This window comes from Lynx rufus, unplaced genomic scaffold, assembly GCF_022079265.1.
Source record: "Lynx rufus isolate CCGP_SWC_20201006 ecotype Redwood Valley unplaced genomic scaffold, mLynRuf1.p SCAF_7, whole genome shotgun sequence".
Lineage (NCBI taxonomy): Eukaryota > Metazoa > Chordata > Mammalia > Carnivora > Felidae > Lynx > Lynx rufus.
The window spans coordinates 138,638,974-138,651,139 of record NW_025814889.1 but is presented as its reverse complement, the minus strand read 5'-3'; the positions used below and the strand labels follow the sequence as shown (position 1 = coordinate 138,651,139).

The 12,166-nt window shown below is 60.0% G+C and overlaps 1 protein-coding gene across 1 annotated transcript in view; it reads left to right on the top strand.

The window, feature by feature from the left end:
* Positions 1-12,166, top strand: part of CELSR1 (cadherin EGF LAG seven-pass G-type receptor 1) — a 138,367-nt gene that overhangs the window by 48,631 nt on the left and 77,570 nt on the right. Inside the window, exon 2 of the mRNA XM_047066419.1 lies at positions 5,166-5,804. Coding sequence (XP_046922375.1) covers positions 5,166-5,804 — 639 coding nt within the window. The remainder of the gene's footprint in view (positions 1-5,165; positions 5,805-12,166) is intronic.

Sequence of the window (12,166 nt, the reverse complement as noted above, 5' to 3'; positions counted from 1 at the left end):
GGAGAGACTCTCCCGTAGAGCCTCCCTGTGCAACCAGCCCGTGACACCTCGACCTGACTTCTGGCCTCGAGACCGAGGATAAGTGCGGTGTAAGCCGCGTAGCCTGCGGCACCCAGGACACTGACGCACCCTTCTGCCAATGACATGCCAGGCCTTGCCTTTTGTTCGCTTCGTGTGCCAAGAAGTTGTTTCGTCTCCAACTGCGCGACGACTGCCGTCCCTCCGTGGACACCCACCTCCCCGCCGCCTCCCGGTGGCGCCCTGGCATCAAGTCTCGCAAACGCGGCTCCGTCCCGTGTCCCCGACAGGCCCCCGGCTCCTTGAAGGCCGCGGCGTGACCTCTCCCCGCAGCGTCTGGGCCCGCCACAAGGGACGTGATCGTAGAGGATGGTGAACCTCTCCAGCAAAGCCAGAGGGGTGGACAGGCCCGGACCCCCGTGGAGACCCGTGAGGCTCTCGCCTTGCCGATGGCTTTGCGGGAAACGCGGCCGGTGAGCGTCCCGCAGCCGTGGCACGTTCTGGCCATCTGTTCTGTCTCTCTCCTGCTGTGTCTCGGGGACAGCGAGGCGACTCGCGTTTGCCAAGGAAAGCAGCGGAAATGGCACTGGCCGGATCTGGGGGCGCCGCGACCCTGGCTTGAAGCTGTCGTTCACAGCCGTGGAAGAAATGCCTGCGGCACAGGCTGGGGAGAGCCCCCGGCAAGCTCCGTGCCTTCCGGAATAAAAAGGGGCTTTTGAACGATAAACCCGATGGATGTGCTTGCAGGGAAATAAAAAGATACGGGGAAGTATAGAGAGGAAAGTAAAAGTCACCGGATATCAGCAACCTGACATTCCTAGGACCTCTCAGCCCTCAAAAGGGTCAGGGTCGTTGGGGCGCCTGGGGGGCTCAGTCGGCTGACTGTCCGACTTGGGCTCAGGTCATGATCTCGCGGTTCATGGGTTCAAGCCCCGCGTCGGGCTCTGTGCTGACAGCTTGGAGCCTGGAGCCTGCTTCGGATTCTGTGTCTCCCTCTCTCTCTGTCCCTCCCCTGTTCATGCTCTCTCTCTCAATAATAAATAAACTTTAAAAAAAAAAAAAAAAAAAGTGTCAGGGTCGTCCAAAGCAAGGGGAGTCAGAGAAGCTGTCCCAGCCCAGAGGAGCTAAGGAGACGTGACAGCTAACTGTCGTGTGGGGTCCTGGATGGGGGCCTGGACGGGGTCCTAGACCAGGAAAAGGGCAGGAGGTGAAACTAAGGAACTCATGTAATAGAGTCAGTAATAGGGGAAACTGAGTGCCGAGTGTATGGGAACTCTGTACTGTCTTCTCAGTTTTGCTGTAAATCTAAAACCGTTCTAAAATAAAAATCCAGGGGTGCCCGGGAGCGTCTGACTCGATTTCAGCTCAGGTCATGATCTCACGGTTCGTGGGTTTGAGTCCCATGTCGGGCTCTGAGCTGACAGTGCAGAAGCCAGCTTGGGATTCTCTCTCTCTCTCTCTCTCTCTCTCTCTCCCTCCCTCCCTCCCTCCCCCTCCCTCCCCCTCCCTCCCCCTCTCTCTCTGCCCCTCCTCTAGGCACTCTCTCCCTGTCTCTCTCAAAATAAATAAATAAACTTTAAAACTAAAATAGGGGCACCTGACTGGCTTAGTCAGTTGAGCATCCGACTTCGGCTCAGGTCCTGATCTCGCGGTTTGTGGGTTCAAGCCCCACGTCGGGCTCTGTGCTGACAGCCTGGAGCCTGCTTCTGATTCTTTGTCTCCCTGTCTCTCTGCCATCCCCCACTCATGCTCTGTCTCTCTCAAAAATAAACATCGATGGGGCGCCTGGGTGGCGCAGTCGGTTAAGCGTCCGACTTCAGCCAGGTCACGATCTCGCGGTCCGGGAGTTCGAGCCCCGCGTCGGGCTCTGGGCTGATGGCTCAGAGCCTGGAGCCTGTTTCCGATTCTGTGTCTCCCTCTCTCTCTGCCCCTCCCCCGTTCATGCTCTGTCTCTCTCTGTCCCAAAAATAAAATAAAAACGTTGAAAAAAAAAAAAAAATTTAAAAAAAAAAAAAAAAAAAAAAAAATAAACATCGAAAAAAAATTAAAAATACAACAAAATAAAAATTGGTTTAAAGCAAATTCAGCGGCTCAGGCAGAACCACTGTCAACATCACAGATACTTTGCTCTCCTTCCCGATAGATCTCTGGGCTCATGTACAATAGCTTCTTTTGGTCTGTGTGAGAAAGTAACTAATTTTTCCCCTAGCATCCTGCTGTCAGATCTGCCCCGCTGTCACCGCTGTGGTTTAGCAGGCGGCGCCCTGTGGTTGGGACAGCCCATTTGGTCTCCACGGGCCCCATGTACGGGCAGTCAGGTGCCTGTGGCGGCCTAGGAATCCAGCCCAGACGACATAAGTTCAAGGCAAGGCCGTTGTCTCCCAGAACCTGGGGTGTCCAGGAGGATCCCTGGTCTTAAAGAAGCTGACCGTGAGATCCACATAAGGCGCACGTTTTGTTTACCAGCACGTGCAACGTTAGTTAATAGTTAATGCTATTTTCTGGCCACGTTCCCGCTCTGTCCCTGAGTGGAGATGTCTGTTCTTGGAACGTGGCTCCCTGTTCGTGGGCATTCCTCAGTGCGGTGCCCTCCTGGCTGCCCGCGGGTGGGTGGTTTAAGATGAAAAGGATGTTTTCGTAACACGTGCCACCAGAAAGTAAGCAAACGATACCCAGTATCTTGTATTATTATTGTGGGCATATGGAAAGGGAGGGAAGGAAGGAAGGGAAGAGAAGGGAGGGAGGGAGGAAAGAAAGAAGGAGAGAGGAAAGCTAGAAAGGGAAACAAAGAAGAAGACCTCACCAAAAAAATAGCTTCGATGGGAAAATGGGGTTTCGGATGCTGTTTGTGCACATGTGTCTTGGGGTTGAGAGGTGAGACTGGAAATCATCCTTCTTCCCTGCCCCTCCCTCCCTGTGTCCCCCCCCCCCCCCACGAATGTTTATCTGGCAGCTTCTGAGTGCCAGCAGCTGGTGCAGCAGGGTCAAGACCCGCAGGTTCTCAGTCCTCAGGGGCTCACGGAGGGAGAGATGTAAACCGCAAAAAATCAGGTTATGCCACTTCTGGGTGTGGAAAGTAGGGCGGTGGCAGAGCATGGATGGGGGACTTGGAGGTCCCCTGTGATGAGAGACATTCAGCTGAGGCCTGGATGGCCGAGGAAGCACCCCCGCCCCCAGCCAACCAGGAGGGCGGTGCTCTAGGCAGAAGACAAGGTGTGCAAAGGCCCTGGGGCAGGAAGAGGGAGCGGGGTGGCAGGTGGAGGGTGATGGGGACACGGAGGACCACCAGATGGGGTAAGAGGTGTGTGTTTTATTCTGGAAGCCCCTGGGGGCCCTGAGGGAGTGGCATGATGAGGGGGGCATTGTAGGATGACCGCAGTGGGAGGGGGACCCCAGACTGCTACAGGTCCAACCCACATTCCAGGGAGGGGAATAGATGCTCCTCTTGGGGGGAACCGACCTGCATGTGGGGTTGGGAAGAAAGGACAGCGCTCTGCCACAACGTGCTTTGCCACTTTCTTTTGCCTTTACTCCTCCTGACTGTTCTGGCCCCCGGCCCTTTGCACGGGACCGGCGGGCATGTCTGGCCACTGACTCCAGTCCATTTGTGCTCCGTTGAAGCTGTAGCCAGAACGAGCCCTCGCCTCATGGGCTCCCCACCCCGAGGTGATGCCAGTATCATTTCCACTGTCGACTTCGGCCCTGCTGGGTTTTCGTGGGGACTGGACGGAGCAGTGACGGCACCCCGTGCCCAGCTTGCTGAGCGACGGTGCCTTCGCTGGGGTGAACTGGGCTCCCCTCCCGGGGCGATGCCGATTTTCTCAGGATCTCAGGTTTGCTCTGGTCGTCAGAGGGAGTACCCGGGAGCACTGTGACCTCGGGAGCAGTTACGTTTTCTTGTGTGGACAGGTTTTGTGACTCGGGGTCCCTCCCAAAGTGGCTTGTGGCTCTCAAGGGCCCGAGGAAAACAGGCCCAGTGCGCAGAAGCCTCGATGCCTCTGTTCCCCGTGGGTTTAGGCTTTGTGCCTCCGTGGGGACTGTGCTGGGGCCACGGCGACAAGGTGGCCTCCAGATTGCGTCATTTGACCTGCCCTCTCAGTGGTCCCGGCTTCCTGGAAACAAGCGGGGAAGGGCCGCCCGCCATGGCTCCTGCCCCTCGGCGGGGGAGGCCCGTCAGGCGTGGGCTGCGAGAGGGTGGGAGAGGGTCCTTGCCTGGCAGGGGCTCACTGGCCTGCACAGATGGCCCTGTGCCCCATGGGGGTGTGCTCGTTGGGGGCACAGGTACAGGGACCCAGAATCTGAGCTGAGCCAGAGGGATATGAACTTTGCTGGGTTTTTCTCAGGGTCCCATAGCACATTTGAGGCAGGGCCTGGGAGGCAGGTGAAAACCCCCTGGGTGGGGGTGCTTGCACCTGTCAGGATGCCGGGAAGGCCGATGGTCCCACCCCACAACCACCCTGGGGAGAGCCCCTGGGGCCAGCCCTTGGGGGACTCCCCTGATTCTGGGCTTAGAACGGCCTAACCAAAACATCCCATCCCTTTCCCGTCTCGCAAAATCCTAAGTAGCTGGTTTCATGGTTGGCGGACCCTTGTCGGGTGAGGTGCAGCCCTGTCTTGTACGTGTCTTTGTAAAGCAGCATTTGCCGAGTGTCCGCCGTGTGCTGGGCACGTAGGGATGAGTAGGGTGCAGCTCAGCGCAGAAAACCTTCAACGTGGCATGGACCAAGGCCGTACCTGGACGGCAGCATCCTAGACGCTGTGGGGTCTGGGCTGGGCTGCGGGCGGGTGGGGTCGGAGTGGGGGCTCCCGGGGTCTGAGACGGGTGCAGAGGTGGTAGAAGGGGGCTCAGTGGCCCCACGCGTCTGGGGCAGAGGGTGCGAGGCGGGGGACCCAGGTGGCGGTGGCCCCGGGATGTCCTGCTGAGTGGTTGGGGGTCCGCGGGGTTCTTTCGAGCAAGACAGACTCAACGGGAGCTGTGCTTTGGGAAACCGGGTGTGGAGGGAGAGGAATGGGGGGCCCGGAAGGCAGGGGTCAAGGCGGCGGTCGCGGTGGGGGCGGGGCGTGGGGCTCGCTTCGGCCGGCCGTGCCCGGGTGGGGCTGGCGGGGACCCGGACCCCGCGTGACCCCGACCCTCCTTGTGTCCACAGATGGCATCCACAGTGTCGTCGCGCTCTGCACCCTGCGGGTCACCATCATCACGGACGACATGCTGACCAACAGCATCACCGTCCGCCTGGAGAACATGTCGCAGGAGAAGTTCCTCTCCCCGCTGCTGTCCCTCTTCGTGGAGGGCGTGGCCACGGTGCTGTCTACCACCAAGGACGACGTCTTCGTCTTCAACATCCAGAACGACACGGACGTCAGCTCCAACATCCTGAACGTGACCTTCTCGGCCTTGCTCCCCGGCGGCGTCCGGGACAAGTTCTTCCCGTCGGAGGACCTGCAGGAGCAGATCTACCTGAACCGCACGCTGCTGACGGCCGTGTCCGCCCAGCGCGTGCTGCCCTTCGACGACAACATCTGCCTGCGGGAGCCCTGCGAGAACTACATGAAATGTGTGTCCGTGCTCAAGTTCGACAGCTCGGCGCCCTTCATCAGCTCCACCACCGTGCTCTTCCGGCCCATCCACCCCATCAACGGGCTGCGCTGCCGCTGCCCGCCCGGCTTCACGGGCGACTCCTGCGAGACGGAGATCGACCTGTGCTACTCCAGCCCCTGCGGCACCCACGGCCGCTGTCGCAGCCGCGAGGGCGGTTACACCTGCGAGTGTCTGCAGGATTTCACGGGTACGTGTCGCTCCCCGGGCCCCGGGCGGGGTCGCACGCGGGGGGGCCCTCGCCGGCTCCCTCGGTCCACTCCCCTGCCCGGCGCCAGTCCGTGGCCTTGGCGGTGTCGCCGGGAGCCGCACCTCCTTAGCCGGCGGGCGGGCGGGCGGGAGGCAGGCAGGCTTCCTGACGAGCCCTCCCAGGTCCCTGTTGACCGCGTGTGACTGGAGTCGCCCTCTTTCCGAGAGCGATGACGGCATGAGGGCCACCTGAAAACCCACGTGCGGGAGATGACACGCGCTTCCTTAGGTGGCTTCAGGTTGGAGGCACTTCATTCCGGGCTTCGGGTTTAATTGGCTACTTGTAAACAGTGTGACTGGGATGGAGATCGTGAGCCGCTGATCACGCGGGTCTGGAGAGCCGGTGTTGGTGTTTCACGCCCGGTGGTCGCTGTAGAGGTTACGTCTCCTCCGCCTTGAACGTACACTTGCCCTGAGACGTCCTGACTCGTCGCGAAGACGAATTGCTCCCCAGGCAGCCGGCGGTGGGTGTTTAGAAATAGGTAGTCAGAGCAGCACGGATGCGCACGTCCTGGCCTTGGCCTCCGATCGCGTGTTGCCTAAGATCGTGGCCCATTTGAAAAACAAGTTTCTGGTGGCCTGAGAGCGGTCTGGCGTTTTGGGGAAGCCGTCTAGGATTAGGTGGGACCTCATTCATACCGGACGTAGCTTCGTGATTCCAGTATGGACTGTGGCCCCAGTTATCCTGTTTAGTATAAACAGCCGAAAAATCATTATCTGCTTGTGTGGGACGTGGCGCAGTTTATGGAGCTTAGCACAGGGGTTTACGGCATTAGCCGGTGTGTGTTAAGCAGGAAGAGTAAACCCAGGGTGGGGGGCACAGTGGGAGGAAGACGGCCGTGCCTGGCGCTCTGAGTCAGAAGAGGAGGAAAGGCGCCAGAGAGAGGCCGTTTGGCAGCCTGAGGAGGTGGGGGTTTACCGTGTCTGAGCCCCAGCCTGGTTATAATCCGGAGTACGGCGTGGCAAGAAAGGCACCTGACCGCCTGCCCTGTGTCCTCCCCTCCTCCCCATGCCTGTTTGTGGCTGGCTGGCTGTCCGTCTGTTTTGTGGGGCTCCAGAAAGGTCTGCCCCGCTGGCTCGGAGTGTTAACCCTGGATTCCTGGCTACACTGGGGCGTGGTGGTGGGCCCGGACGGGAGGCTCAGGAGATCCCTGCCCCCGCAGTTCCTGCCTACGTTGTCGGGGCTCTGGCTGTGCCCACAGTCCTGGACCAGGCTCCCCTCTCCCCCACTCCTCCCTGCCCTGGGTTGTAATGGGCGCTCACCACACGGTCCCGGCGTGCCCCGACCTCTCCTTCCCCGATCACCATGACGAGCTGGGCTCTCGGCTTCTCCTGAAGCCGCTGACCAGGTGTGCCAGCGCTGGTGACGGGGAGGCCTCCCCCGTGAGCTGCTGTCCCCTCCCCCCTCCCTTGCCCGTGGCCTAGACGGGGAGTGCTTCCTCCCATGACTTCAAGGGGTGATGCTGTGGCTCTTGACCCTGGGAAAGGGCTGGCGTGCTCTAGGGACTCAGCTGGCGTTCAATTACTCCCTTGCCCCCTGAGTGTTAATGGAGTGCCTACTGTATGCCCGGCCACTGCACACATCAGACCTGCCCCTGCCCAGTCGGGTGGGGCACCTTGGGTTGTCTGCGTGACTGGCCCTTTCACTGATCAAGGCACGTGGCAGTGGGGACCTGGCAGGGGACAGTCCCTCAGGCACCCTCCGCGCTCTGATGGAGGCCTAGGATGGGGTCTAAGGTGAGCGGGGAGACCAGCTTCTCCTCGGGGGCCACAGCAGCAGGCCTGGGTTCCAGAAGTCCCGGACGTAAGCCCAGGACCATGTCTGGGCTGGGTAAACCGTGGCTGCTAGGGACCCGTGGATTCTCTCCGAAGAGGGATCGACCTGCTGCATGGAAGGGACTTCCAAAGTTCTTAGATTTCGTTTTCATCACGGGAGTCATTGCTAGGGAAATAATGACCGGAAACGGCCCCGCGTGTCAGAAGATCCGCTGAGAGGCCGTGATTGGCGTGGGACTCATCTGAGTGTCTCTGGCCCTGAAGTCATCATCTGTGTTTCCCTCGGAGATAAGACAGGCCCAGACTGATTGTTTGGACTCAGTCCCCCTTCCTCCGTCTCTCCCTTTCTCCCTTTGAAGCCCCCCTCCTCTTGCAGGAGGTAATTGCGTTCATTTGCTGGTGCTGAAGGCTGCCTTGTCGTCGAGGGGGTTTTGTTACTTGCTCCTGGGTAAGCCGAGCCCAGGCCACCGTGGGGAAGTTGGAAGCGGCCCAAGGCCCCCGGAGGACCCCGGCTTCCTGTGCTGCCGATGGACAGGAGACGGGCTGGGTGAAGGAAGGCGTCAGTTAATGTCAGGCGAAGCTTCCTGAATTTGGTGCTGGAGAAAACACCCCCAGCAGCAATCCTGCATTTTCTTAATCCATGCTGGCCTGAGAGAAGGACCGAGACCCCAGCGATGGAGGGCTGTGCGCTGGGGCGGTAGTCGGGGTCCGCAAGTGACCCCACTCTGAGAGCAGCAGGACATTATGGCTGAAGGCGTCATGGTCGCCGTCCTGATTTCCTCTAGAACTTGGCAGACGTCTGTTCTCGGCCCCTCGGTGTCTTGGGTCGTAAACAGCGGGGTTTGGTTTTGGCTAAACCCCCCAAAGGTCGCCGCCCCGTTCTTCCTAACCCTCGCTTCTGCACCTGTTGCCTGCTGCCATCACCTCCCTCAGAATCCGCCTCAGCGCCGTCCCCTGCTCTGGAAGGTTCTGGAAGGTTTCCCAACTTCCTCGGTGCTGTGTTTATGTGTTGGTTGCTCTGCTCTCACCTTGGGTGTGATCCCCTCATTTCTCTGCCTCTCAGGACAACGGTAACTTAGGGCTAATATTCACTAGCCTTCGGTGCGCTGTGCTGTTCTAGATGATTCCACATGTGTTACGCCAGTCCCCACATCAGCAACATGGCCCCGTCTGTAAGCGGAGAGACCGAGGTGCAGAGCAGCACAGTATCTGGCCCAGCCGTTCCAACCGGGGTGATTCTGCCCCCGGGGACAGCAGGGGGTCGGATGGGGGGGTGGAGGCCACACGTGCTGCCCACATGCGCCGAGGACGGCCCCACACAGACAGCGGTCCCGCCAGCGTGTCTGCGGGAGCGCAGAGCCACCGACTGCGTGATGAGTGCAGGTTCCCCCAGGTCTTCCTGGATGTCACCTCCCTGCCTCCACACGTGTCCCCTCCTCTCGTCCCCATTCCCCGCGTCCACCCCCTGCTCGGCACTGGATGGCCACAGCACCGGGCACACAGAAGGTGCTCAGTAAGTGCTCATGCACACACGATGGGGTCAGGGGTTCACTGGCCTGGCCTGTTCCTCCCTGTAGCCGGAGGAGGCGTCCTGGAGGCTCCTTCTGTACGGTGCTCGGTGCTCAAAGCAGTGCCTTTGCTGCTATTGTCACTGCGCTGGAGGGGACTCGGGGGGACGGGGTGGCGCTGAGGTATTTATGACTCTGTCCCGCTGGTGTGAGAGCTGGCCCAGCTCCAGTTCTCACAGCACAGCTACGTGCTAACGCGGGCTGGCAGGCCTCCCCCTCCTCCCATACATGCATCTTCTCGTCACGGAGAACGAGGTGATTTATCATCACAGATGAACGTCTGCCCACGGGGTGCATTCCTGAGAAGGCAGCGACTTTGATAGCCCGGGGGGCAGGGGGAAGGCTTTCCTCCGCACTCTGCCTGTCAGAGGGGAGGCCTGGCTGTGACCCGGGACCTAGACCGTCAGGGTGCGCCCCCACCTTGGCCGCCCTGGCTGAGTCTTTCTTCTCCGTAGGGTCCTGTTTGTTCTTGAGTGTACTATTTGTTTTAAGTGTATTTATTTCGAGAGACAGAGAGAGCGTGAGTGGGGAAGGGGCAGAGACAGAGAACCTCAAGCAGGCTCCACGCTGTCAGCGCAGAGCCCGACGTGGGGCTCGAACTCACGAAACCGTGAGATCACGACCTGAGCCGAAACCAAGAGTCAGACCCTTAACCTACTGAGCCGCCCAGGCGCCCCGTGGTTAAGCTTCCGACTTCAGTTCAGGTCATGATCTCACAGTTCGTGAATTCGAGCCCCGCGTCGGGCTCTGTGCTGACGGCTCGGAGCCTGGAGCCCGCTTCGGATTCTGTGTCTCCCTCTGTCTCTGCCTCTCCCCACTCACGTTCTGTCTCTGTCTCTCTCAAAAAGAAATACACATTGAGAAAAAAAAGAATACATGTCCTTTGTGGACATTGATGGGTCCCAAGGCACTGCCCCACGTCTCTAGCGCCACGCAGGAAGTGGAATTTGAACCATCTGGGGGCTGAGCTGCTATTTGTATGGACGACGGAGGTTTCTGTTAGCATTCTGGCTGAGTTTGGACACGCTGCTGTTTGAGAACTGGCTCGGTTTTCCTCTGAGCTGATTCGGTGGTGAGGACACCGCTTCCCAGCCTCGGGGTATGCAGCTGCCGGGTTCACCTTCCGCCAGCAGGTTCTTCCCCAAGGTCACAGGACTGTGCCCAGACCCTCAGCCCTCCCCTCTCCTTCCCTCCCTCCCTCACCCTGTGGTGGCACGGCCAGCCCACTCACCACTCTGCCTGGGCCGGGGGGCCCTATGCCTCTGTCTCCAAGGGGTACAGGGCCCCCGCCTGTCCCCACCTGCACGTCTTCTCTCTAGGAGACCTCCCCACACCCACCCTCACCCCTACCCTCAGATATCCTGGGTCATTAGAACCAGATTCTAGTTCTGTGTCTGAGACGTCATCTTGGGGCTCATTCTTGAGACATTGTAGACAGAGGCAGCTGCAGGCCCAGAAGGGCACACGGGGGGGCCCCGGATGGCCCCACCGTGGGGACTGTGACTTCTCAGCGTGTGCTCAGGCCCCGGGGCAGTGTGAAGTCTCTGTCCCGTCAGGACTGGCTGGGGGCCGGACTGTGCGGGTCAGGACTCTCCGCCAGGCTCTGCCTCATTCTGGAGCCTGGACACCTCCTGAGCCGCCACCGGTGTTCTAAGCCCACATCCCCGGCCTGTCCCCCTGGCTCGGAGGGACCGTGACTTTGCTCCAGGGGGTTGGAAGTGCCCTGTTGAAGGGGCCAAGGTGGTGTCCTGGGCACTCAGGCCCCCGGTGGTCGGCTCAGCTGACCCTGCCTGGTCACCACGCGCGGGCAGGTGTCCAGGGCCCTCTGGTTGGCCTCCCACCAGCTTTGGCAGCCGAGACCTGTGATGTTTACTCGCGCTGTGTTCATTTAGTGCCTGCTGGGTCCTCAGCCGCTGCCAGCCAGGGGCACCACAGCGGGCTCGTGCCGGGGGGCGCAGCTCCTGGGCCACTGAGGCTCAGGGAGATGCGGAAAGATTTAAGGGCCGCGGCTTTCTGTGGGCGACTGTCCCCAGGAAGAGATGGCTCCGGAATCTGGCCGGTCTCCTTTGGCGTGAGGAGGGTTGGGTCAGTGTCCTGGGGCTTACCTGGGGGTCTAAAACAACCCTGGCAAGGCCCTTCCGTGTCTCCTGCAGCTCCTGGTGGCCTCAGGTGGCCCTGGGCTTGTGGCCACACCGCTCCCATCTCTGCTTCCGTCCTCGCACAGCCGGCCCCTGTCGCGTGAGGACAGATGTGATGGCAGGGGGCTCACCCGGGTGATACGGGTCGGGTCTCACATCCCAGGACCCTTAATTCCATGGCATCTTTTCCCTATGAACCGATGCCCACAGATTCTGGAAGTCGGAACCTGCACGTGTCTTTTCGGGGCCACTGGTTAGCTGACTTGAGGGTTGGTTATTTTCTGTGCCCTTCGCCCTCTGATGGGCGTGAGGAGTGGGAAGGTGGGGAGAGCACCCCTTTCCTAAAAGGAGGGGTCCTCGGGTGTGGCTCGGGGCTGGCACTGGCTGGGCCGCCTTTCCATCCCGGGGAGTTTAGAATGCACACTGATTATTCCGGTTAGCCGGGTTTCAACCCTCAAACATGTCGGTGACTCCGGTAAGAAGAACCAAAGAGGTGGGTAAGCCAGAATCGTTTTCCTTTCCTGCTGGAATGCGTTTTTTATTTATATTCAAAAAAAAAGACTGGGTGTGTCTGGAGTTCTGGGAAATTGCTTCAAAGACAATAATGAAGTCATTCGAGAAGGCTCAGAGGAGGCCCAACCTGGACAAGGTCTGGGCTTCCGGCTTCCCCTCCCTCCCGGCGGGGGGGGGGGGGGGGGGGTCAGAGAGGGTGGGCGGCAGGTGTCTGGGCTCTCAGCAGAGGCCTTTCCTGGCAGCCTTGCCCCATGGAGGGGGAGGCTCCAGGGCAGAGCCAGTCACCGGGAGGTGAGAAAGTCAAACAA